This window comes from Brachyhypopomus gauderio, unplaced genomic scaffold (genome assembly GCF_052324685.1).
Source record: "Brachyhypopomus gauderio isolate BG-103 unplaced genomic scaffold, BGAUD_0.2 sc62, whole genome shotgun sequence".
Taxonomy (NCBI): Eukaryota; Metazoa; Chordata; class Actinopteri; order Gymnotiformes; family Hypopomidae; genus Brachyhypopomus; species Brachyhypopomus gauderio.
The window spans coordinates 1,206,520-1,234,410 of record NW_027506883.1 but is presented as its reverse complement, the minus strand read 5'-3'; the positions used below and the strand labels follow the sequence as shown (position 1 = coordinate 1,234,410).

The window sequence follows — 27,891 nt, the reverse complement described above, 5'->3', positions numbered from 1 at the left end:
TTGATGAGGTGAACCCAGAGAAGTCCTTAGTCTGAAGGTTAAATATGTATTGAAAATGAAAACATGATTAAGTGCCAAAGTATATTACACCATGAATCTAAAGAGAGAAATAACAGCCAATCCAGGAAGGTTTTAGAAAATATTTTTATTAGCCTATTTAAAATCAGAGGGACAATATGGAAACACACCACCACCTCCACCACCACATGACTGATGATGGTTGGAGACAGGCAGCAGTCATGGAGGGAGGAAAGGCATTTTCGTGATGGTTTATATATATACACACACACACACACACTTTACAGAGGCCCATTAAAAATATAGCCATCAGCATTTTCAGCAGTCAGTCACAGACTCCTGCAACTGCCAAAGATTCATACTTAAAAAAAAAAAAAAAAACCTTTTACGGAATTGTAGTTCATAATACCAACAAATATATGAAACACAGTGTCAAACTGCCCCGTTTGCCAAAAATGCAATTTCAAAAATTATTTTCTGCCACTTTACATAATACATACAATCATTTGTGGTACACAGAATATTTAAGGTTCATATAAACCTACAAGGTACCTATACACAAACAGAATACAAACAAAAAAGGTTATTTAATAAATACAATCAAAAACTCAGTTGGCAGAAGAGCTCATATTGCAATAGTTGATATGCTGTTGTAGTGTCTTTGTTGTCAGCATACGATCCTCAATGAATTGTGCAAGATTGATGTGTCTGTTGTGCATTAGTCAATTTCAGAAAACTACCTACTTGATCAACACCAAAACAAAAAACTGCAAAAAGACAGACAGCCTGGTGTTATTAGAAGACTGTTCACCAGTCGTCTAGGCAAAGTTTGATTTAACCTCAAATTAACTCAAAGCTGTAACCATAATAACACACACTACGAGTTCCTATAATCTCAGTTTGATCAGGGTGGTGTAGTTCCTTGCGTGATGTTAAGAAATACAAACCAAACGAGAATCCTGACAAACTTAAAAAAGGAATCTAGTATTCAGATTATGAAATTTTCAATTTAGACACTTATCACAATAATTTGCACTGGACACTGGCTAGCTACTACAAAGTTGGCACCCGTGCAGTAACTGAAATTACTTGAAAGATCCGATTTCCTTTGAGACTGTTGGCCTAGTACACCAGACTCCTTGAACAAAAAGGCATAAAGGATTCCAGGAACGCTCCATAAGATTAGTAATTGGCTGCATCAGAAACAGCACAGCATAGAGTGTCATTAACTAAATACCACTGTAGATATTTTACACCTGCTTTTTGATCAGAAAATGGCATGTATTGAAAAAAAAAATATCATGATATTAAATCAGGACATAATGGCTATACATGTGAAATTTGTCAGTTCACAACTAATAGGAGATATACAGTGACACTTAGAGATAGAGATAGAAATTAATACTGTGATTTAGAGGCTGCAAGCATGAACAGGGCATAGTGATGACAGGTGAAATGACTGCATGCATGAACATAACATACACCATTAAAGGACTTTTCAGAAACAATGTACTTGTAAAATAAAACAACACATTAATCTGAGATGCACCGAGTAGCATTTGGTTAAAACAGACTTTGTTTCTCCAAAGGCTGCCCAGAGGTGAGCACTCCACATCTCCTTTAGTTTCATCATGTTACAGGGGGGCCTTGCATCTGCCCGTCCATAAACCAGAACCAATGGATGCAAATTGTGCATGGCATCTCAGCTAAAGAATAATAACAATAGATCATTAATACTAATGACGACATGGTTGAAATAACAGCAATTCTGGAAGTTTTCAAAACTTCAAGGTGCTTTGGGCAATTGCATCCTTAGCCTCCAGCTCTTCACCAAGCCTTTTTTAAAAACCAACAAACAAATAAAAACCAGAAAAAGTATATTTGAGACATCACACCCAGCATCTGTGGTTTACACAAGTTCTATGGCAGTATTGAAGCTTCCTAATTTCCAGTTTGGTGGGGGAAAGGGGAGGGGGTATCCAGTCTATCATTTCTACAGCTGTGTTGTTAACAGTTGAGGAACACAGTTTCCTCAGCAGACACAGCTAGGAACAGTACATCCATGACTGATTCAACTCTATATGATCATACATAAAACCTTTAAAATATTCCAGTTATTGTCTCAAAACCCACTATATTGCAGGGAAACAAATGTAACATCACTGCTATATAACAGTTAAGACTGTTATAGTGGTTTTAGAGAGAAGACAGGTCATTTTAATAAAGTAGAGAAAGCTGTACCTCGCTACGTCCCAGCCACTACCTCTCCTCGCTCTAGTCAACACCAACCTGTCCAGACAAAATGGCTCCCATGCTAGACAGTATCAAAGACAGTAGGCCACCACTACGGATGGGCTGAAGACTTCACTGGTTTCCTTTGCAGCTACATCTCAGTTGACTTAAGTGCCCAGGCTTGTCTTTAGCCATTCGTACCACACACCCTACCGCCCACCCTCTCCACGGAGAAACAGGTCATGGACAAAAGTCAGGATTATTTACCCGTCCGGGTGTTTAAAGGACAAAGTATGATGTTGGGTAGGGTATATGTCTGCACTGCTGGCTCAGAAAAGAACAATAACTGATTGGTCCAATTGAACTGGGCAGACGGCTACATTGCTACGATGCTAACGATGCTACTCTGACCCAATCAAGCACAGCCAGTTCTTTCTAAGCAGCAGAACTCAGTCCTGCTGAAGTAACAGTTCCTTACTAGCTAAGATCAAATGCCCACCAGGAAATAAATGAACATTTGGTCCCATAGTCCACCACTTATTCAGAACTCCTGACCTCAATGCAATACCCTAAAGTAGAGTTGTGCATGTAAACTCCCCATGCGACCCCCCCCCCCCCCCCCCCCCCCCCCCCTCACCACCACCAGATAACATTCACACTCAAATAATCCTGGAAATAAAATGGGGGGTTTAACACAAAGGAATTATGAAGATGTTCTATGGGCTTGACAAAGGGGTTATGTTACTGTACAAGACAGAGTGATGCAGAATAGCGCAGTCTGTTTAGCATATTTAAATGAGGTCTGCAAATAATGGCAATGGCAAGTTTACGTCACACTGAAATATCAAAGCATTTGCATAAGTAATGCTGTTTGGTCCATGTAAAGTCTGGTTAACTTCCGGGTCCAGCAGAAATGAGCACAATTCCATAATGTTGTTAATGTAGCTGATTAATGGCATGCTGACAAAACAGAAGACAATATAAACATGTTAATTCACTAATGCATTAGTTCTTTAGTTAGAATATACCAACTGCTCCCTAAGAGCATTATAATAGGCATGTAAACACAATCAATAAATATGTACACAACTATTTACAAAAAATAAAATACAGTACATCAATGGATTGAAGGCCATGGGCATTACTGAAGTGGGCATATTTTTAAAAAAGTACATGCCCACCCACTTATGAATATTGATTGCTAATTGGTCCATATAAGAATGGAAACACCTGTCATTGACAGAGACAAAGTCCAGAGGACCAATCAAACGTCCACATAAATTAAGGAAGCCAATGCGCAGAATAACAAAAGACTTAAATGCAAACACAAAAAAAAAGTTAAAACACGTGACCTATACTGTAACAGCATGCACATAATACCAGAACAATCACAAAAACAACCAAAAAATACATTACTTGCTTTGAAAACCTTTTACAGCAAAAAAAAAATAATGTACTTAAAAGAAAATGACATTTCTGTCTCTGAAACTGTGAACATTCAAATATCTGGCACGTAAAAGTACCATACTGGCATCAGAGAAAAAAACAAAAAAACAAAAACAAAAACAAAAAAAAACTCAATCTTCATGTTTGACTGCCCTCGCCTGATGCACATACGCATCCTCACAGGGCACAGACACCAACAGGACAGCTGGAGAGACAAGCCTAACTAACACAGTCAATCGGCTGGCTCACTCTCAAACAGATACATAACAAAACCCTTATCAGGTTGAAATCATCTTAACCTGTGGTGGGGGGGGAAAAAAAAAAAAAAAACTGTCCAATTTGTCACGCATGCAGAAGAATAAAATCTTACTGCCGTGTGGCTGTTCTTCGTCTGGGATTTCACAACATGGCAGTAGTCAGTGATCCCAGTCACAGCAGTGTAGGTTAGAGGAGCCAAAGCACAAAGGATTGGCGTGAGTTGATTAGTGGCCGTAATCTCAGCTCAACCCCATGACTGGTGTGGAACTGCTTCCTCTTCTACTGAACGCTGTGTCTACTAAAGCTTTCACCTTCAGCAAAATTCTTCTGGTTGAACTTGCAGCAGCATACAGCACTGATCTCCACGCTTGGTATACTCCTCATCCACAATTACTGGGCAAAGAGTTCTCCAGTCTACCCTGGTCGTCAAGAAACCATGTGCTGAGATGAGGTGGTAAAGTAACAACCCTTAGCACATTGCACTGATATAGTCCATTTATAAGGGCGATTAGAACACCCAGTATGATTAAATACTAATAAAAAAGAATTCACAAAAACCCTATTCATCTATCGAGAAATGCAGGAATGTCAGAATGAAATTGGCGAGTATGAGAGAAAGCCCCTTCATGCATGTAGCAGTGGCTCAAGAGAGCGTGTGTGTGTGTGTGTGTGTGTGTGTGTGTGTGTGTGTGTGTGTTTTAAAGGCGAGATGAAACACATGCCCACAGAAAGGTGACTTTTGCGAGCTCCAGGAAGGTCTCTGTAGTGAGGAGGTGTAGTTCCAGCATCATACCCTGTGCTGGGGAGAACAGAGCCCCTCTCTCCTCTCTCTACCTCCCCCACACCCACAGACCCTCCAGCTCGGCTTCCCCCATCCTCCAGCACAGGAAGACCAGTCTCAGCGTCCAGCTGCACCCAGGCGTTTCACACGTCTCTTCTTTTCTCCCTTCATCAGCACCCAGTCAGTCTCTCCTCTTACTGTCAAATGAAAATGATCTAATCTGTCAGTTTTTCCTCTCTCTCAAAAACACCAAGCACACCGGCACTGACAATACGAAGTCTAAAGTAAATGTGATTTTATTTGATGCTCAAGCATCGTAAACTAACCAGGCAAGGTAAGACTTACAAAACAAATGTTGGTCTCTGGAATGATGTCTTTGAGAGAAATGGCATCTTCATTACCCGACTGCTCATCCAAACCTTCAGCTCCCAAACTTTAAAGGAGAAAGAGACAGAAGGAACAAACAGAGAAAGAGATTTACTACCCACAACCACCAACACTGCAAAGACTGCAAAGCTAAAATGACAAAAAAAAAATCCCAGTATTGAGTTTTACCTGTGGGGGGCGCTGTTGTCAGGATCTGTACTTGCGGACTTGTGCACCTCTACCCCTACAGACCTGTACCAAACAACATTCCAACACACGTTGAGACTCACATTTCATCAAAAGGTATCCAGGTAGAACTGAGAGAGCCTGGCGTGTCTGTACCTCAGGGTGGGCACAGAAGAGTTGGCCTGGTTAGTGTCCACAAATTCATCACTGGATGTTCCAGTCAGGGAAATTGTCCTTGGGAGTAAATCAGGTCTTCCAGAATGCATGTCTGGAAAACACACACACACACACACACACACACACACACACACACCACACACACACACCACACACACACACCACACACACACACGAGTCAATATCTTAAGAGCCTCCATTTCCTATGACTGGTGCCTCCTCTCTCGTGCCTCACCGTTGTCTGCATCAGTGTCCGGCTGCGCGAGATGGGGTCGGTAAACTAGGCGGGGGTCAGACATGGTGTAGTTGCTAGGGGCGACACCCCCCATGGGCAGCCTCCGCACCACACTCTGGAAGCCACTACGACTCTTCTTCGACGGGGACGACTTCACTGGGGGACACAAAGACGTGCAGCGTAATGTCAACACAAACTAGAGCTGCAGGGGGCTGAAATTTGGTGCCCACCCAACTTCCTCAAAACTATCTCCATCCCACCTCACAAACCTCTTAACATCCCAAACACCACCTCCACCTCATCTTACAAACCTCTTAACATCCCCAACACCACCTCCACCTCATCTTACAAACCTCTTAACATCCCCAACACCACCTCCACCCCATCTTACAAACCTCTTAACATCCCCAACACCACCTCCACCTCATCTTACAAACCTCTTAACATCCCCAACACCACCTCCACCCCATCTTACAAACCTCTTAACATTAACTAGTTCAACGCTGCACCCATGCAGCATTAAGAGCATAGAGAGGTTGCGAAATGCATGCTGCTACGTGAGTACAGGAGCTAATTATGTTAAACTGTAGGCGCCCACAACAACACCATTACCAAAGTATCAACGGATATTTTATATTTTTAATTTGAACTTTGACCCCAAACCCAATACCCACGAATAACTGTTGCCCCATTCAAAGCACCCAATCAGAGCCAGAACAGCGTTAAGAGCAAAGAATCGTGGGTAGTGACAATATTAAAGCCCTACCCATTTTCCTAAACACGGTGTTGCACATGAAGCGTTGGAATCGTTCAGCGTAGAAACCGGGCCTGTGGACGGACACGGTGTCCTGCAGGTCCAAGACACACACACTCAGTATACAACACTACAGTCTACAGCACACAGACAACCGTGCCTGCAAAACTGGAGTTTCATCATCTAATCACACATTTATGTAGTCTGAGAACGCAAGTCACAGGGCTGTGAATATTTCAGGTGATCTCTTACCCCGTCATGAACCAGCGCTTTCCAAGAATGCTCCAACTTCTTGATGAATCTGAAAACGGTCAAAGTCAGGATAAGTTCTTTCATCATTCACCATTACTTTATAATGATCAAATACATCCATATGTGTAGTTTAGTGTTGGTAACCTGCCAGCGAACATGGTCATCAAGAAAACTCTAGATCAGCTTTTATGGTTGTTACAGTAGCCTCTCCTCATTGGTGAACTAAATGCAGTGATTTACGGTATCATTTCAAGCTAAATGAATCTTGATTACTGGATGAAAATGTGGTGAAGTTCATTTTCTGAACTCTCTGAAAATGTGAAATGAATCAATGACCATACAACCACAACAGCAATTGTGTGGTGTTGGGTTACCTGTAGGACTGCAAAATGTCGATTATGCCAATATAAACCAGCAGTCTGTCTCCTTTATTATTCCGAGCTGGAATACCTCCCCATCTATAGAGGGCGACAGAGGAAATATTGTTTTCATATCAGTCCAATCCCTGTATCTCTCACACGCACAGAACAAAAATGAGGAATTGTAAAGGAGCTGAAGAATTAGACAGGAGATCTTGGACAGAAACGTGGGAAAAACAAACACGGTAAGGGAGGTATCAAGAAGAACAGAAAAAGGTCACGCAGCAGGTCAGATGTGCAGGTGATTCAATACTCTATTTCTCAAAATATGAAATAACCAATAGAAAGCCCTCTTTTTATTTCTTAAGCAAAATACTGTATAGATATTATGCAACAAATGTTACTCCTCAGCAGCAACAAAAAAATTCTAACAAATTCGAATTCAAGGCACAATTGGTTTCTAGCATGCTATTGTATTAAAATGTGCTATTGTAACATCTCTATAGGTCAAGCCTAACCTCTGGTGTTTGAACAATGCACCTGCGTAATAATAGAAGGTAATATTATCCATCACTGCAAAGAACATCGTCACATTTGTGCATCATGATGAATCGTGTCACAATTCATCGTCCCACCCTTATTAAACACTGGGTGACTCACTGGTCCTCACTGTCCAGAGCTCCCTTCCCACGAGCCTCTCCCTGGATGGACTCCATGGCTGTGCTGTAGAGAGCTTTCAGTGCCTGAGGCCTCCGCTGGTCGGGTGTCATCACCCCCTCCGCCCCCCTGCTGTCCACTGTCCCCATGCGCTCTCGACACGCCTGGTCCACATTATGGATTCCCACCAGCAAGCTGTAGTCCATGATCTTGAAGCTCTGTAACAACTGACACACAAGAACTCTCATCACTACCGTGATCTTCAAGGTCTTGCGTAAACGCTCCACACACTCGAATGTCTCCAGTGTCTGAAGTCTTACAATAGCGGTCACATACATTCTCTAAAGAAGCAATTTATTATAAGAACATTTTATATAAATGTTTTGATACTTATAGCTCATTTGCCATCATGGACAATTTACGTGAGCCATCCTCCAATCCAAACCAGCCCTTTATAGATTGGCTTTATGGACTGGGCTACAGCAGGGGTGCACAACTCTGGTTCTGAACAGGTCCAGCAGATTTCAGATTCCCTGCTCAAATATTCCTCCATCAATCCACAGGGATAAGGGTCAGATTTAGTCGAGGGTGTGATAGAGCGGAGAGATCACCAGCTGTGCTGGAGTACCAACCCTCTACAGGTTGTGCTCCGCTGGGTCACACGAGGTCATACCTGTACAACTTATGAACTGACTGCACCCACTGGACACCTAATAAAATTGGCGGGTAAGTACAGTAGCTAAGCGGTGTCTAAGTGGTTGTGGAGTAAAATTGCACACACACTCACCAACACACACACACACACACACACACACACACACACACCAGGCAGTCGCGCTGGATGGTTTTGCTGAGGGCGTTGTAGTTGTCTGGTTCGAGCTGGATGCCCTCGGGCATGTCCTGCATGAAGTCCAGATCTTTGTAGGTGGGGATGCCCTTCTCCCTCTCCTTGGGCGAGGCGCGCCTCTTGTACGTCGAGCCCTTCAGGTCGTATTTGAGGTGCATGGGAACTGAGCGTGGCAGCAGGTTGTTCATCACCACGATGCGAATGTTCTTGCCACCCGCCTGCACGCAGTAGAGGCCATAGAACTTGGGCAGCAACGTCCTCTTGTTCTGGTTTAGGTTCTACCATGAGGGACAGAAGACACAAACAACAGGGTCTCACAAGTGGTGAAAGATATTGTGAAACTCTTGTGAGTGGCTGGTCCTGCTGTATATTATTACTCCTGCAGTGACCTCTTTCTTTCTTTCTCTCCATCACCCTCCTCCCTCCCGCTTTCACTCAGACACAGACATTCACAGACACATGAGTAGTCACCATAAATAAATAAGGGCTGATTACACACCATGAAGTAACCGGGCAGCAGTTTCTGCAGGAACTCTGCCTCTTTGTGCTGGACTGTTTTAATGATGAACTCGTCGTCACCGGAGACGTAAAAGATAGAGCCGCTGGCACCAGGGTTGGACAGCTCTATCAGGGACTCGTTACACAGAGAGTACTGCAAAGACACACATGGACGAACACACCCACGCAAAACACACACAAACACACACACACACCCAACTCGCTGAGCAAGAAATACCATCCACTTACATCACAAAGATGAATGGGGTTAGAAATATGACACTTGCAGACACCTTCCAGAATCTTTGAACATGCGTGTGTATGAGCAGGTGAGGAGTTTGACTGACCAGGTAGTCGTCGGGTCGAATGCCAAAGAGTTCTCTGAAGTAACGGAAGGCAATGGGGGCGTAGGTCTTAAACCTGAAGTCACCGTGGTGATGTGCAGGAGTTAAATTACTGCCCTCACTGTAGAATAAGGATTAGGAAAGAGAATACTGTTCACTGGAAACAAAAGAAGTATGAAATATATTAAACTTGACGTGTCAATTTCCCCTCCTATGGAAAACCAATGTGCTAACAGCATAACAACATAATCAGGCCCGTTGACAGTCTTGCTGGGGCCCGGGACAAGAAAGTTTCATGTACCCCCAACACCCCCCACCCCCCCGCGCACATCGCGAGGCACGAGGGTTCGCGAGGCGAAAATGACGTAATCGCTGTGGCTCCGCCCATGCGCGAGAGCCTCACGCGCTGTCGATGCGAGGTCGTGCACCTCTCGACTTTTGTAACTTCGCGCGCGCCGCGTTTCAGTGCAATTTACAAAGTCATGTTTGCCGGGTTCATACATCTTTATAAGGTGGAATTAAAGGATTTGTACATCACTTTCAATGTCCTTTTCAATATTTTCCAGCACGTTAAACTTAATTAAGTTAAATATTTATACATATATTCGAAATGATTCGAAATAATTCGCTTTTTATCACATTATTTAATGGTTGTTTATTTTCAAAACGCCCAAAATTAACTTCTTCACGTTCTCTCATGTTTCGTCCTGCAATTACAAGAGGCTCGTATTTGTTAACGTAATACAAGAGAACTGTTCAGTCAGACAGATATGTTGTGAAACGAAGTTTCAAGCATTTTCAAGTATTTTAGCCTAAATTCCAGCACTTTTCAAACCTGGAACACAATGCAACTTTAAAATTCGTCAGGTAAATGTTTTTCCTTTCTTTTCTGCGCTCCAGATTTCTGTATTTACTTTAACTATCCACCACTGTATTTCCCGCTGTTGGGCAGGTACCAGCCGGCTACGGTCGCTATTTTTCAGTGGGAGGCAGGGGTGTATGCACTTAATGGAAAATATGCAGATAGGTAAAAAACATATATATTTTAGCCATTGAGCTTATTTTGAGTACAGAATTTTATATTAATTAAAGATTTCAAGATTATTTAAGAATTATAGACTTTAAATAAAAAATAAATTGCTGGGCTCTTTGATGGGCCCCCCTGGCCCTGGGGCCCGGGACAACAGACCCGTTTGTCCCCCCCTGTCGACGGGGCTGGCTAGAATGTAACTCTATTAAAAAATAATGTAATGACAGTAAAGGACACTGAATGCAGTACCACCAATACAGCTAATTTGTAAAAAAAAAAAAAAAAACAACAACAAGATTTGGTATGTGACCAATAATCTGTTCATTTCAACCAAAAATGTGTTTACTACGACAACGAGCTGGAGATGGTTGTGTTGAATGTGTCAGGTGTGACCGACTGCTGTCAATTACACCACAGGACTCCACAGAAACGACCTGTTAAGCCTAATCAGAGGGGTGGAATCTTTAAATGCAGCAGGTTTAGGGTGTTAAGGCTGAAACATTTTAGTGTAAAATGATGGTTTTATCAATACTGCTTTCTGGAGGCTTCTCTGCCATTGGTGCACGGCACCCTTTAAAATGTTATTAAAATGGTCATTTAACTAAAAAGGAGAATGTAGTGTTAGGGGGACTTTTCTTGGTGGAACATATAGGACTGCTAGATGGGGTCTAACCCCGGTCACCCATAGGAGACCAGTGTGGTTAACCACTAAACACTATTAGGCTGCGGGAAACCGTCAGTGGTGTGGGCCATAATTTTCCTGAAGTCATCGAAGTCAAACTATGTACTGTGGCTAAAACATTCAGTACAAATATGGAAAAATATGAGATGGTAGAAAATCACAAGTAATACAAAATGGACTCAAACCGAGCTAATAATTGAGTAAATTAAGGCTGCTGCTACATGTCTGCTGAAAGTGGAGCCCAGCAGCAACGTGTCCTCCAGCCTCCAACACGCTCACACCTGGGGAAGAAGATGCTGTCCACCACGTAGAAGTCCTGCATGAGAACATCCCTCTCGGCCTTCTGACTCAGGCTGCCCACCGTGTGGGTGATGCCGAGCTGGACGGCTCCTTTCAGTGCAGAAGACGTCGTCTGAGGGGAGGAAAATACAGGTAGACCAGGAAAGACAGAAGCAGAATCCTAAATGGCCTGAACATCTTCCAAAAACATTGATATCTTGATTGATAAATGACCTTCTTTTAGTTTAAAGGAGCACTGAGTATTTATTTTCGAGAGTAACCCTGTGATATCTGATGTAACATAACAGCTGGCTTCAAATAGACTTTACAAGCTAGCTGCATGAGGGTATAAATATTATGTTAATGCCCTCCCCCCCGGAGGGAATGAGAGTTCAGCGAGGCTAATGGGGAAAGGAGTGGAGTGAGAAGCAGACATGCTGTTTGAATATTATGAACTTGGGTTTGTGCGAGTGGCAGAGAGTTTGGGTACATGACTTCTCTTGCCCCTCTAAATTTAGCTTGCTGCTGTGGAATCCTTCTCCAGGGTAAAATATTGATTGAAATATTGATTAAAATCCTACCTTTCCATTTGCATTTATCTTATTCTACCTTAACCCCCTACACACACACACGCACACACCTTTCCCACCATAATTTAGCCACTAACTTCATGCTGACCTTTTTGTATGTGGTCTCTCCTGTGGGGTCAACCCCCCGATGACCAATGGTCTTTTTCATACTCTGAGATAACCCTGGACCCTAGAAAAGGAGATAAACAAAGGAATATGAAAAGATATGCAGTGAATATGCATCTGTACATCAGTAAAGACATTCATATGACAAGTGCCAAACGTATGGACAACATTTGAGTTACTGGGAGGAAAACTCTAGTTTTAACTCCAGTACGTGAGGCTAGCAAACGTACAATCTGTGACAGTGGTAAGCCCACCAAGCCAGCAAGAAACAGATTTAGATACAAGTAAAACATGTATTTCTTACAAATTTGAATATACAGTAACAGAAAACATGCAGGCTAATTGTTAGATCAAAAATATACATATTTGATACCTAGTTATCAGTTTGAAAACCCTGGCATATAGTACAAACTTAGCAAGAAGTTAATTAAGATCTGAAAAAAAAGTCCCTGACCCCACCACTCACCTCTGGTGTGGCCATCTTCCGACTTCCACTAGACCCTTGAGAGAGGAAATCAAGCAAAAGAAATATCAAACCGAGCATTTTAATCCTATAGCATATACCATATGTTATTAATATGATATAATTAATAACAGAATAAAGTGCAAAGGCAATGACATTTAGTCAGAATTTTAGTCAGCAAGTTAGTGTAATGCAGTGAAGCTTGATCAATAATGTCAGGGGTTGTGGACTGAGCGGTTTAATAAAACACCATGCCATGTAAACCTTCTGACATATGTCCCAGTACCTCTGAGCAGAGCAGCGTAACCATTCCCGTGTCACTGCAGAACAGTGTGTTACATTTCTCTCTGATGACACTTGCTGGATCTTATTAATCAAAGGTGTTGATTTCTAATGCAACTCAAAGATGCACCGAGCTAGACATGATGCACAAAAACATGATGACAGCTGCCATGAAGATGCCATGAAGAGCCTAGTTGCCTGTGCAATCACTCGTCTTTTTAAATACAAAACAACCAAGCATATTTTGCAAAGGTTTTTGCACAAACTATTTCCTATTTCCACAGAAGGGAAATATCATAGACCGGCAAACAGGCCAAAGATTCAAGTCTTATTAATTGTGCAATAATGTTGCAAAATGAACATGGACTCACAAGCTAATTAAATAATTATGAAATACTTCATTACACAGCAAGAACAATACATTACAGTCTATACACAGCAGGTTGTGCTAAATCTGGTCAATAATGATGCCAATTGGGGGTTGTGTACAACATGAAAGCACTAAAGGACCAATTACATGTTTATGCACACATCCAAGCAGCAGTCTGTAAAACATCTGGCTCAGACGGCCCCTAACTGCTAGGACCTGCTAACTACTTCAATTTTATTATGATTATTATGTAAAACATTACCAGCACCTGTATCATCTCTCTATACACACACACACACACACACACACACACACACACACCAATTTCCTTTTACTGTTAGCATGAAGTGTTGTGACAATGAAATGTTCAAGTGGCTCTATCAACTCTAAAAACCATGTAGAGGGCTTTAAGCTACAATGTTCTCCAATAACCTGTTTAATAGAGGAAGTCAACCTGCTCCTCTGCTTAGCCTGTTAACTCTAAGGAGTCATCACCACATGCAGCACCCCTGGTAAACAAACAGATCACCAGCAGTTCACCCTTACCATTTCAGAATAGAGTTACACTTGTTTTTAACTGTAACACTATCACGTCCCCAAAACAACATTCCCACCCATCATTATAAATGCCCAACAGCTCTTCAGAGTTGAAATGCTGGTTCAAGGGTCAAATTCTAAAACTTAATGGAAAATTCACACACACAGGAAGAAACATCCAGCACACAATCATGCTGCTACCTCCATGAGAAGCCAGCATTCTCCAGAATGGAGTCCTCACATCTGCAGGAGTAAAACAGATCTTGAAAATTATTTTCTAAAAGATGAGCCTTCTCTAGTTTGTCTCTGAAACACGTGCTATTTAGCGTAATCTTGATATAGGATAATGTGCATTATTGTTACTTTTATCACAGTGGTATTTCAAAGCAGACTACCATCCAACTGACACCCAGTCACAGATGTAAGTCACAGCTTGCTTTAAATTGGAAAATGAAAGTTGCTGTTCTCCAATCACTTTTAGCTTGTGCCAAACACGGTCTTTCCAGAAAGACATGAGCTTTCAGCAATGTGAAAATAAATCCAAACATTTCAACAGGCAGAAAGGCCCAATGATAGCAACAAAATACAACGATGCCCTGAATGATAAATGTGATGCTATCTTTGTCCAAGAGTGTAAGTGTATTTCGTATAATTAACCACATTAGTGGGCAAGTAAGTGAGAGGTAACTCGAGCTAACCCACTGGTCCTAGACCCTAGCTCTAACCCTATAACACATGACTGTGTCAACAAATGCCTTCCCTGAACTGTGAATGGCTGGATCAGGTGTTCGATGCAGACAGGAATAACAGCGACCAGCGTCCTAGCCCTAGAACAGTCACTAAAGGGGAAACAATTAAACCGGACGCACAGATTTTCTTCCTGGTATCATACCTGGTACCAAGTAGGTAACTCCATTAAAGGAACTGCCAAGGCCCAAACCCCAGAGACAAGCAAGCACAGATGAATGGAAATATGAGATATAAACAGAAGAAGCAATATAATTAGCAGGCTAAAATTAAGCTATCAAATGTATTAAACACAGCTGACCTGAACAATGTTGTGCAAACCTAAAAAAAAAAATGCTTCTCTATTTAATATATTACGCATATTGTACACAGAAATAGACCCGAAATGTTTTTCAAACAACTGCCTATTATAAAAATTCAGAATTATTTGCATCAAAAACTGCCTCCTTGTGCAGTGTGTGCATTATAAACCGACACTCAACAGATGAGATTTGCTTTATATGTGCAAGTGCATTCATTTCAATAAGAAACTCGATATTATGAAATACTGAACATCATGTTTGGGATTCTGTCCAGTCAATCAGTGTTTATGGCTCACAATACCTGTCCAGCTTTCACATATTTAGCTGGATAGCTACATTTTAAACCACCGCCGTGCGTATACACCTCGGTTATACAGCTAATTAAACAAAATCTGATCAGTAAAACACACAAGTAAATAAAAGACAACTTAAAATTACAAAAAAAAACACACAACATACATTTGAAGTTATGTTACATTATGCTGGCAGGCTGGCTAACTAAAGGACTGGACGTTACTTGGCTGCATGAATGGCTGCAGTAATCGGGTTAACCTCAGAGCCCAAAACAATGTACAACTATTTTTTAATTCCTCAGATAAACAGCAGCCAGTCGTCTTATATAAAATAAAGCAGCTTGCACCCTATACCCGCTAGGTAGTCAACCAGCTAGCTAAGCTATCGTATGTATTGATGTCGTTGACAGCGAGCTAGTTAGCTAGCCAGCTAGCCGGGTAGACAATTTAGTGGATAGCTGAGCGAACACAATCCCATCCAACTCTTGTGTTTTGCCTGCTTGCTAGCTATGCTAGTTAGCCTAGCTATGCTAGTTAGCCTAGCTATGCTAGTTAGCCTAACTATCCTATCTACGCTACTTAGCCTAGCTATGCTAATTAGCCTAGCTATGCTAACGCTATTGAGCTAACTAACTAGCGCGAGCCAGCCAAGTACACAAACAAGACCTGAAAAGACCGACAGACTAGTTAAAGGAGGGGGGAGTTTTTGTATAACGCGAACTGGCCAAACGTCTCTAACTAGACGGAGATTTCTTGGTCAAGTTGCTCAACTGTTGTCGGTTCGCCGCGAACGTGAAGCGGCGTCTCGGTCTCTCCCCCCCGTTAGAGACACTCCTGGCTGTTGTCTCAGCGCTCAACTTACCGCGGACGCGTCCCGACAACGTCCCCGCTCGACGCTCACACGAACGGGTTCATTTAACCACGAATACACACATACACGCGATTAAAACGGTCTCGGTACCTGGCGGGGCGGTCGAGCCCGAGTCGGCGGGACCGGCGGTGGCCATTTTCAGCGAGCTCGGCCAGCTGTGCAGCCTCCGCTGGGTTTCGTGGTCCAGCTCCTTCCTAGTGACGTTACTAACCCTTTCAACTTAGGGCCAGTCTGCCTTGTTTTGGGTGCTGAATGTGCATTTAAATGCCACACTCATAACCACACTCATACATACGAGGATATACATGCATACAAGGGTTTAAAGTTTTTGTTTAGGAGGCATCAAATATGTGCAACATTAATACAACATTGTGTATTAGTTACAAATCTGCCAAAAGTGTTACCTATAGGTTCAGGGATGCCCAGATTGATGCATGTGGGGGCCTTTTATCTGGCCCTTTAAAAACCAGGGCCCCGTTTATATGACCCTTTAAACATGCCCTCTTCAACTTCCAAAAACAATTCAGAAGTGCAGAGCACATACAACCATTTACAGTACAATGGGAGGAGGGGAGGACAAGGAGCAGGTTTTTCATACACACATGACGTCAGCAGTAAACACAAACATGACTTCAGCAGTAAACACAAACATGCATCCCCTGATCTGATTTCTTTGGCAAACATTATGTAAGACTACAGAGTCTACAGAGTCAAATTGATAAGAAGGTGTCCGTTTCAATGAATGATCGTAATATGATCATAAAATTATCAGAATTTATTACTGTCCATCATTTATAATCTAACTGCCTCTACATTACAAACACAAACTGCATTAGCTTAATAAACAGAGTAGATTTCTACTTAAAGCTACATATAGCTTAAGTTACATTTAAGTTTTACATTTAAGGCTACAAGGGTTTTCATTGGCTATAGGCCATAATTATCAACATTACAAGATATAAACGATTGAAATAGATTACTCTGTGTGTAATGAATCTACATAATATACGACTTTCGCTTTTTGAACTGAATTGCTGGAAAAAAAAAACTTTTCGACAATATTGAATTTTTTAAAGATGCACCTGTATAACCAGTACCTGTGCACCTGGCTCAGCCACCATGACTGGAAGCCACTTTCTCCCTCCCACGTCAGCGTGGCTGCTGGTGACGGGCTGGAGCGGGATTCTCATCGCTCCCTTGCAGTTGGGTGTTCCATGTACAGTGGGAGCTCGCCTGCTCACTCTGATGGGCCAGAGTGAACGAACTTACATGGCAGGAGCTTCTCGGTTGTGTCAGCGATGCTGAAAGTTGTTCTGTTTCCAGCCAACTCAGGTTCATGGTGTTGATTTGGAGTGGTATTCTCTCATAATAATAATAATAATAATAATAATGAGAAGAAGAAGATGATGAAGATGAAATTGGTATCCTCTTTTTCTGCACCACCCACACACTAGTTGCTGAGCTGTCACTCATCTGGAAGCCACACCCACCATTTTAATGTGGAAGGCAGATGCTTTTATATCAACATCAAAATTGTGCTTCTTGTTGTTATTGTTGTTATTGATGCTTCAATTGATGCTTCAGCTCTTTAACCAGGTGCCTTGCACTATTCTTTGCTGCCTTCTGCAGCTAATTACCCAGTCTGGGGTGGCTGGACCCGTCTGGTTGTGTAATGCACACTGTTTTTGCTGCCTGCCTTCAAGAATTTGATGCATCACTCAGTTGCTTCAAGCTCGGCTGCAGCATCTCACATTGAGACCTGTTCAGCATCGGGGGGGAAAAAGAGTCAAAGCAGGACACTCATGTTCCACTGTCCCTTCACCCTCCCGGGGGTCTCAGCTAACACACTTCAGTTAATACAGTCATGGAATGGCTCTTAAAATGGCATCTGGGAGTCCCTAGGGATACAACAAGGCAATATGAACCAGGGCGTGTTAAAACTGACATTGCAACTGGTATTAAAATGGGGATGAAGTATTTTCTTAGCTTGATTACAGTGTGTCTTTTTTGCCCTTAGGTTGCCACATCCATCATTACTGATCCAAGAACCTTCAGCACTTGCGAAACCTTTTAATTGCAGGATTGTGAAATCCCTGATTCTTGCTCTAAAGTACCTAATCACATGATTATAAGTCACGTAAATCTTAATGTCAAGGAGTTGCACTGGTGTTTGTATTGAGGTGTTGGTGTGTGTGGATAAGCAGTCAATCAGTCAGCGGTGATGAATTTTGCAGTTATGTTTAATTTGAGAATAGGGTGGATTTCACCTGCTATAGTCAGGCCTAATTAATCAAACAGAATCAAACAATATAGGCTGGTATTTAAAACATGCTCTCCTTTCCATTGTCAGATTGTAAGGGTTGGCTCCTGGACTACACCACCAGCCACCACTAGAGGGAGCCTACCCGCTAAACCAGTCTAAATAGGCTGGATGAGCTACACCTACCTGTCTTGAGGGCTTTATGAAAGCTGATTTCTCAGTAACTACTCACTGAGTCTTTTCATGAGTGTTCTCGTCTCACAGGTCAGCTGGTGTGGTATCTTGATTAGTGAGAATTTTCATCCCAATCCTCCTTTTCCTCCTTGGATTCTTTTCCATTTATTATCTATTTTTATGATCCATTCTCAGGTTTTCTAACCCTTTCTTTCCTGATTTTTTTGCCTTGGGTTTTAGGTATTTTTTTTAGGTCTCACTCCTTGAGCTAGCCAGCTCTTCTCCTGGTGTCCTTTGTTTGTTTTTTCTTCTGGTGTTAATGTTGCCAGAACATTTTTACCCGCATCCGTGGGGGGTGTTGTTTGTTTGTTTGCATCTCGGACACAGAGCCGGAGTGGCTAATCGGGAGATTCGGGAGGATTCCCGATGGGCCGGCTCATGTCAATCTCTAGTTTGGGCCGATTGGGAGGGAAAAATAATTTTGGGCCGGATTTGGGCATGAAACTCCCGGGCTGAAAAAGTGTCCCACTCCGGCCCTGCTCGGACACCTAGCACATGGGTTCTTACCTCCTTTAAAAACCCTGCTGGTTTGATCGGCCAGTTATTTAACACCTAAGGTGTTTTCATTGCTTTTGGCAAACCCCACATTAAACAGATGTTTGCTTTGTGGGTTTGTGTGTCTATGATATTGAAATCATCTCTGTAATTACTGTGCTCCAAGTCAACACTGTTCACCTTGAACACCCTGTACTGTAAACATAAAATTTTAAGCCCCTTTTGAGTTTAACACATTTTGAAGTTGGATAATCTTAAAATGATTATCAGTCTACCTCATCAGTCTACAGACAATACTCCACAATGACGAGGCAAAACAAATGTTTTTGAAATAAATAACCAAAACATTACATTTACATTGCCCTTCATTGCTTAACTGGTTAGAGCACATTTGCCAGCAATGACCTGAAGTCTGCTTGGTAATAATCCATACAGGCTTGGCACACCTTGCTGTTGGAATTTTCTCTCATTCCTCTTGGCTGAATCATTTAAGCTCATCCAAGTTGGATGGGGCATGTCAGAAAGTCTTTTCAAGTCAACTTTGTTTTTGTCAGGTTTCAGTTAACGTATTTCTGTTATTGTTTGTTCTTGCCTTTTGTTTGCTTCTGAAATGGTGATTATTAACAATTAACTACTAACAATGATGCTCCCCTTTCCAAGAAAGAAAGAAAAATGAAAATTTTCACATTTTATTTGAAGTTTACGGTGATTAACATTTAGAAACATGTCTACACATTGAAATATAAACTGCTCATGCAATTCAGAAATTTATTAAAAATAGATTTTTAAAATAATGTTTCTTGAAATAATACATTTTGTTGTAGAAAAAAGTAAGCTAGAAATTAATAACTGTTGCTGATAATAATGTACTTAGGCTCAACTCAAATGTCTATCATTTATGTCACCTAAGGCACATTCAACTACATTCAGACATACAGAACAGACTCCATAATCCATCTATAAGTCTTTGGTTTGACACGGGCCACAGGTCTTTAGGAGGAAATTGGGCATTTCCTGTTTTTATTTGGTCTACGAACGTTTTTCATGATCATTTTGGTGAAACAGTTGGAGCGGCTCTCTGCTTTCTTCAGACAGCAAACATGCGCACTGTTGACGTCACAGACAGTATTCGGAAGTATGTCAATCTGACACAAAAGAACAAGGTGATACTTCATCAGTAACTGACCACATGGTTTGTTAATGCTCACAGCTTGTGCAGAAGAGCAAGTCGTGTGCACAAAGCGGTTACAATTGCTGACAGTAATGACCTAGAACCAGCATTACACGCTTACTAATGAGAAAATAAATGCACAGTGTGGATGTTCACAAATGCATCACATTGAGATCATCAACATGAAACGAGGGAGCGGAGGTCAAACCTGGGCAGAAGCCTACCTCTGTCTGAAAGCATGCAGGCCTCTTCTCGTCCACTAGAGGACAGCATCGAGCGGCCAGGACATCAGCAGGATTAATCAAGCTAAGAGAAAATGTTTGATATTACATTTTTGTGATTTGCATTCACATTTACATTATAAAAGAAACAGACAGTGCTGAAATCAAGCGTCTCACTTTCCCTGGACGGTCACGTTCTCCGAGACACAGAGCATATCCAGTGTGGGAGGTGCTTGTGCGGAAGGATCCACGCTGTCTTCTTCAACGACGTAATCAGGGTTTGGAGCTGCGGCAGCAAAACAATCATACTGTTCGTCTCCTTTTTCTTTTTGGCAGCACTCAAACGGCTTGGCCTTGGTCTTCTCGTCCTTACAGAACCTATCCACCATCTTCTTCCACTGAGACAGGCAGAGAGAGGTGGTGAAGAACATTTCTTTTGGGCTTAAATGTTACTATGACTTTGTATGGTCACTTCCCCTGTCTCTTTACACAGCTGAGATATTGGCTAACCCCTTTGCAGAGTCACTAAACCCTTAGGTATGTATTATAACAATCTTTTAGTCTTCCTTTTCACGCTAGCTAGGGCTTAAGCCCGATAGCACTCATAACACTGACCTACATTCTCACATCAAAATGAGTTTTGATAGAACTTCTGTGAGTCACTCAGGAGTGATTCACAGGGGTTGTCTGCTAAACGCTGTAAATGCGAATGTAGGAACCCTACTGCCTAATGCCTTAACTGGCGTGTTCAGGCAGCTTCCAGGTCAACCCTCCAAGAAGACACTCATAAACACACACCTTCCTCTCAGCACAGGGCTGTTGATCCTTCTTCCGCTTACAGCACTGACTCAAGCCTTTTTCCAGGCCGTTGACGGCCTTCGACTGACGGCCCAGCCAGTCGTAGTCTGAGGAGGGAAGGCACCGTGGGATGTAGCGAGGGCGCTGCTTGCGATTGGCACAGACCGATCCTATGTTGGCTGAGTTAGGACGTCCAGGAGGGAAGCTGATGCCAGATGTCTTCCCTCTTAAAGCTCTGACAGTTACCTCTGTACTGTTGTGATGAAGAAACAGATAGAGACCATATATTTATTTATTTATTTATTTGTATATTTGTATATGAAAACTTGACAAAGACGTTTGTCATTCTTATTGAAAAGCTCCCGAAGCTGAAAACACTGGGGCTCTCTAACCAATTACTGCAACCCCATTTCTGCTTCTTAGAATTTTGAAAGGCATATTTTTAAAATTTGTGCAGAAAGAATGTTATTAGTGTTAATAAATGCATTGATAACTTTCGAAACAATAAGGTCTTTCTAGAGGTCTCTACCAGGTTTTTTCATTAGTCATTTTAGTTTAGATTCAGTCACAGAGTCTCTGAATAATCTTTTCATCTTTGTTTCTTGCTATTCAACACTATCAGTAAATAACAGTAAATAAAGGCAAACTGGCCACCACTTTTCAACCGTTTTAATCACATTTCTTGTGTGAGACACACCTTGTTTTCTGGCATGTACTAGGGTTAAATTTTAATGGTGAGCCAGGGATGTTTGTCCATGACTTGTGATCCGTGGCCTGATACGAATGGTGTGGCGCGTGAGTCTCAAAACATTGCCATTTCTCTGCCTCTTCCTTCTTCTTGCAGCAGTGGTAATGGCTGGTCTTCACCATGAACTCCGCCTCGCAGAAGTCAGACAGCGACTGTTTCCACTGCAATGTGATGAAAACGTATTGGAACATGCATGGGTTCATGCTCATGGGTTCTCAAACAGAAAAAGAAAGACAAACTTGAGAAGACAAGGCAGGTGGCTGTAGAGGATATGTGGGGAGGAAGGCCAGACAGAAACAGAGACAGGCAGCTCACTTCTGAATAACCTTCTTTACTCACACACAGAATCAGAGTCTAGTGTTATCACTGCACTGCTGATAATACTCAAGGCTGTTTAGTCTATCTGTGTGGCATGCCACAACTCTGAGATAAACAGACTCGTGGTTTTATCCCACGGATGCCACAATGTGCTTTTGTTTATCATACAGTTTGTTTTGTTTGTGGAACACAATGGAAAGGAATGAACGAGAGCGAATATCCAAGATGACACAAAGTAACTACAGATGAGAACTCAAAGATCTAATCCCAACATGTCCCAGAGTCTCTCATGGTCCTACCATTAAAAAATTACAATGTGTTAGAATCTCACTTTGGCACAAAACACTCTCTCTTTCTTTCACTATTAAATACTTTTTATGCATCCAGATTGCACATGAGATATTAATATCTTGTTCTGCAATCCTATATTTGTCTTTGGACTGAGTGTACCGCCCTGCTGACGTTGCATTAATGCCTTACGTGTCAATCCGTTTGATAAGGGATGTATCAGTCACATCCCTGTTGCTGAGACAGCCTGATCTGTCTATATAAACTCTGACGTCTTCCTGAATAAAAGTGTGTGTGCTGCTTGAAATTACTGACTCAGTGTCTTTCCTGTTGAGAACTGGTGTTACACAGGACCCTGAAGGATTAACAGGACCCCACTCCTAGTCCTAGTCCACTCCTAGTCCCTGACACCACAGCATACTGAAGACATTAGCCTTACACAATGTACTTTTAAAGTGAGAAATCATTTTAATCCTATATGCTGAAATTGCAGTTTTACTCAGCTGTATTATAGAACCCTGTCTCAGACCATAGCATTGCCCAGCCAATATCTAAATCATAATATAGTCCACATTATTTGCACAAATCCCAAAAATGGTCTATTACATTTTCAAATAGAATAATCAAATAAATTAATCAAAACTGCAATAATTGTCTCAACAATTAGCCTTATTAGGCTTGCTCTATGCCTGCTGCGTAAATAAGCTCATCTAATGAACAGGGCACAGAACTACAGGAATCCACTGGGACTGAGAGAGAAGAGCCACCTGACATCACCAGGCGTTCTCCACAGTTCCTCTCGCTGGTCTTCCATCTGACTAGTAGTTACTGAACTCTGGACAGTGGTGGCTGAGTGACACTCCAGCAGCATGTGGACTCTCACCGCTTGCTGTAGACAGCACAGAATCATCTCCTCCTTCTCCGTGTCCCCGCTGCAGCACTCGGAGAACCAGGACTCCAGCTGGTTGACGGCATGGGCCTGGCGGTACAGGTAGCCGTAGCCGGACGAGGGCAGCGTGTCTTTGGGATACCGGGGGCGATGGCTGCTATGGCGACAGATGGCTTGGCGGTTGCTGTGGGTTGGACGGGCTGGAGGGAAGGGAATGGAGGGGACGGAGGGAATAGAGCGGGGCATCACCACAGCACGACCTGGGGGGGGGAGATAGAGAGAGGGGGAGAGAGAGGAGAGGGAGGGGGAGGGGGAGGGGGAGAGAGAAAGGGGGAGGGGGAGGGGGAGAGAGAGAGAGGGAGGGGGAGAGAGAGGAGGGGGAGGGGGAGGGGGAGGGGGGAGAGAGAGAGGAGAGGGAGGGGGAGGGGGAGGGGAAGAGAGGGGGAGGGGAGAGAGAAAGGGGGAGGGGAGATAGAGAGAGAGAGGGGGAGGGGAGAGAGGAAGGGGAGATAGAGGGAGAGAGTGAGAGAGAGAGGGGAGAAAGAAATAGAGAGAGAGAAGGACAAAGAACAACAGTGATTAATGACAAAAGGAGAAAGATGATGGCAAACAGAGAGCAGAAGGGAACAAACTGGTGTGGGGTATATGGAGTATATGGAGTATATGGGGTATATGGAGTATATGGAGTATATGGAGTATATGGGGTATATGGGAAGAGAACATGGTGAAAACTGCATTCAAAACACAAATTAAATCCAACTAAATTCTGAAACTTAAGCATAATGAGCCTACAACATATGCCATATATTCAAATGACTACCTCACACTGCACACCCAAATATATATATTTCAAATAGGACAAACAAATAAAACTCTGTAATTAAAGTCCTTGATGTCTTTCTGTGTGTTTGAGAGCACGTTCATGCCTTTATTTCCTTATGCCTTCCTCCTTCCCTCTGTCATCTGCTGCTGGTTCAAACTTTTAACAGGGACCCGTAACAGGGACCCGTAACCACCACCACTCACCTCCATGCAGGGGCTGCCTGTGCATTTCAGAATTAAATTCAAGGTTTTAATTTTTGTTTATAAATGCTTGAATGGCCCCACTCTGACCTATCAGACCAACCTTCTAAACCCCCAAGTTCCTCCCAGGTCACTTGGATCTGCTGACCTGGCTTTTACCAATCTAAAAGAGCATTGTTTCATCAGCTGCCTGTTCCTCTTCCTTGTTAATGTTGTTACTGCAATCTGACTTAATTTGTGTGTGTGTGTGTGTGTGTGTGTGTGTGTGTGTGTGTGTGTGTGTGTGTGTGTGTGTGTGTGTGTGTGTGTGTGTGTGTGTAAATGAAATGAAATGAAAAAAGAAAATGCATAAATGTTGGTGTCCCCAGAGAATCAGAATAATAAAAGCTAATAGTTCCAGGTTAATCGTTCCTTTCCTGTAAACATTGTCCCAGCATGTGTTACCTGCTTGACCCTTCGGTATGTCATGAATATCTTCAGGAGGCTTTGATTTCTCCTGTCTGCATCTCATCTCATCGGCATGTGCTTCCAGTATATCTGAAATAAGACAGTACAAATCATTATTACTGCTGTTAAATTAAATGTCATGCCTTCGAAATATTTGATCACAAATGTTAGAAATATTTTCCAGATTTTATTTAGCCTTACCCATGAACGAAAGTTCTTTTTGTAGTATGTCACCGTAATCTGAGAAAGGACATCAAAACAGACACTACGCATCACTAAGAATAAATCTGAGGTTTGCCGTTTGATATCTGAGGTGAACTCATAATACAGTTTCAGTGCAAAGAAATCTCCTTTGATATTTATCATTGCAACCAGAACAGTCTCAGAGAGCTCCATTCCAATAATTAATTCAGCCCAATTGTGTTAAACGTATAAAACATTGATAACAGCATGTAAAGTTGTAAATGCAGGTGGAATGCAGTCTCGAATATAACTGTTAAGTTGAACAGACTTTCTCTCAACTTGGAAGCGTCTAGCGCGTGTCAACTGTGCCCCAGAAAAACAGAACAACACGGCACTTTTCTGTATCATTCGTATTTGCGCAGCGACAGTGAACGTCTGCTACGCCTGATTGCCAAGCACTAGAAAACTGACTCGCAGGAAATGTTCGGCATGTCAGAGCGGGACTGCTACGACATATCCAGCGTAAACATGGAGCACGAAAAAACGAACCATGCAAAACTTTAACAATCTTTGAAAACTAGTTTCAATGAACCAATTAGCATTTAGACTAAGCACGATTATGCAAGATCCCACACTTACGCAACCAAATGTAATGTGCCATGCTGATTTTGAACTTGATCTCAAGTCATAAATCTATCCAGTTTTGTGTCAGTGCGATGAAAACTAGGTCGTTGTTGGCGCGTGCTCCTACCTTCCGATGCATTCACCACAAATGCCATCAGCAGAAACAAGAACCCCCGTAACGCGCCCATTGCCTATGAGAACTTGGTCCACCCGTGACAGCTTCAGAAGGTTGCTGCTTGCTGCTTGCTGTTGTGCATACGCCCGCGGCTCGTGACACTCTTCTTATTTCCAGGTCTGCAAAACTGCGTCAGTAGAAAACTCGGAACGTCGCGCGCGCTTCTGCCGTGACCGTCGCGCGCGAGCTTTTATATGGGCGAGTTGGGAGAGCAAGGCCAGTTCTTCTGCATGAGTCACGCAGTGGAAAGAGCGGACGCCTCTTTAGAGCCAGCCACATACGCTTAAGTGTAGAAAATACTTGTGTTCTTGTAGAGAATGCGTTCGCATGCTCGTGCTTGTGTTTGACATCCTTTGCGATCACATCAGCTTTTGGGTGGGTGTTGTTGAGTGGATAATGTTCCCAGCACAGCAGTGATACTAACGTTTAAACTTAAATCCGCATGTGTCACATGAACCTCAACACACGCAGCCATGCACACTACGCTGTCAGTGGTGATGGTGTGTTGAGAATGGTCTACCACGTAAAGTAGGCTACTATGTTTAAAATGCAGTATACGAAACCGGAGAGGACGTAGTAGGCCACGCTACACCGTTGTGGATCTATGTGGAAGACCTGCAAAATTACGCTTCCATGTCACCCTCAACACGCAAACTAACACGTCTTATATTTAATAGATCTCTGATTAAAAGTATGCTCCTTCCACGCTGCTAGGTGAGGTCTCTGGTGTCTTGTAAAGGTCTTGACCTTTTCATGTTAAACATTACTAGGTTCGTTTTCCAGATTAGACTGTTCTAGCTTAGACTAATATGCTTCCTCTTACAAGAGAACTGAACAGCAGACAGTGGTGAATCACCACTCATCAAGATTCAAGAGTTTTAGCTTGTGATGTTGCAATACTGAACCTTGCTGAAAACAATGTTTTTGACGAATCTGTACTATTCTTTCAAAACAGATTTCCTGTATGATCATTGTAATTGTTGCTGACATTAACAATATAGTGTTGAGAAACAGTTTGAAGTTCCTTAAATTAAAGATTTCAGATAAATATTTCCCTGTGGAACATGTATTACTATGTACAGACAAAACCAAGCTAAGCCTGAAAAACAGGTGATAAGATTACACTAATACTGAGGTCCTGTCAGTGCTAATAATGAGGTCCTGTCAGTGCTAATACTGAGGTCCTGTCAGTGCTAATAATGAGGTCCTGTCAGTGCGAATACTGAGATCCTGTCAGCGCTAATACTGAGGTCCTGTCAGTGCTAATAATGAGGTCCTGTCAGTGCTCATGTTGAGGTCCTGTCAGTGCGAATACTGAGATCCTGTCAGCGCTAATACTGAGGTCCTGTCAGTGCTAATACTGAGATCCTGTCAGCGCTAATACTGAGATCCTGTCAGCGCTAATACTGAGGTCCTGTCAGTGCTAATACTGAGGTCCTGTCAGTGCTAATAATGAGGTCCTGTCAGCGCTAATACTGAGGTCCTGTCAGTGCTTGTTCTCACACAGGAGATGCAGTATAAAATGTGAAAGCTGTCAAGACTTCTTAAACATCATCAAGACCAGTTTATGTGTATGAAAAGTCTGATTCAGAACTAATAAAAAGTAAAGGATCAGTCAAATGTTCATTTGATTTTCAAAGAAAAGTAGTATTCCCCCCAAATAATAATAATAATAATAATAATAATAATAAAATAAAAAAGTATTGGATTGGATGCATTTACCTCAAAATAATACATATACACAGCTTCATAGCTTTTTCTTTTTTGGGGGGGCACAGTTAGAAAGAAAATTAAACCAAACGTTCCAGCATCAACTAAGCAACTGAAATATCACTCTGACGTTGGCAGTGAGAGAAAGATACACCACAGTGGGGATGGAGTGTGTTTATTCTCCACTGAAACACAGATAACAAAGCACTGCGCTGAGCAGAAGACTGCTGCACTACTGGGGGTTCTCGGAGCGACACAGAGCAGTGTAAACAACCACGGAACCCACAGCACACAGCAACAAGGCACAGCACTGGGTTTGGGTTTGAAATGCTCAGTACTGGATGAG

At 42.4% G+C, this 27,891-nt stretch overlaps 2 protein-coding genes across 7 annotated transcripts; both read right to left on the bottom strand.

Annotated features, from left to right (window-relative positions):
• Window positions 1–126: 126 nt before the first annotated feature.
• On the bottom strand, window positions 127–16,247 carry pip5k1ab (phosphatidylinositol-4-phosphate 5-kinase, type I, alpha, b). 6 transcript variants are annotated; one of them, XM_076988442.1, is made up of 17 exons: window positions 16,052–16,247; window positions 13,950–13,991; window positions 12,563–12,597; window positions 12,080–12,160; window positions 11,404–11,534; window positions 9,414–9,531; window positions 9,068–9,220; window positions 8,547–8,846; window positions 7,725–7,948; window positions 7,080–7,163; window positions 6,706–6,754; window positions 6,466–6,547; window positions 5,700–5,855; window positions 5,444–5,555; window positions 5,291–5,353; window positions 5,081–5,168; window positions 127–4,932 (listed from the first exon to the last, which is right to left on the bottom strand). In XM_076988442.1, the coding sequence occupies exons 1-17, from the start codon at window positions 16,095–16,097 to the stop codon at window positions 4,930–4,932; spliced, it is 1,767 nt and encodes a 588-aa protein (XP_076844557.1). In that variant the 5' UTR covers window positions 16,098–16,247; the 3' UTR covers window positions 127–4,929. The 6 variants fall into 6 exon arrangements, with proteins under 6 accessions (XP_076844557.1, XP_076844559.1, XP_076844560.1 ...); XM_076988444.1 differs by lacking the exon at window positions 16,052–16,247 and adding an exon at window positions 14,512–16,029 and having other exon boundaries at window positions 13,950–13,994; XM_076988445.1 differs by lacking the exon at window positions 16,052–16,247 and adding an exon at window positions 14,641–16,029.
• Window positions 16,248–19,623: 3,376 nt separating this feature from the next.
• ecm1b (extracellular matrix protein 1b) lies at window positions 19,624–26,056 on the bottom strand. The gene is made up of 9 exons (XM_076988463.1): window positions 25,788–26,056; window positions 25,055–25,093; window positions 24,851–24,943; window positions 23,378–23,643; window positions 21,838–22,049; window positions 21,141–21,393; window positions 20,520–20,740; window positions 20,346–20,427; window positions 19,624–20,095 (listed from the first exon to the last, which is right to left on the bottom strand). Exons 1-9 carry the CDS (start codon window positions 25,846–25,848, stop codon window positions 19,943–19,945), a joined length of 1,380 nt encoding a protein of 459 aa, XP_076844578.1. The 5' UTR covers window positions 25,849–26,056; the 3' UTR covers window positions 19,624–19,942.
• Between the last annotated feature and the right edge of the window lie 1,835 nt (window positions 26,057–27,891).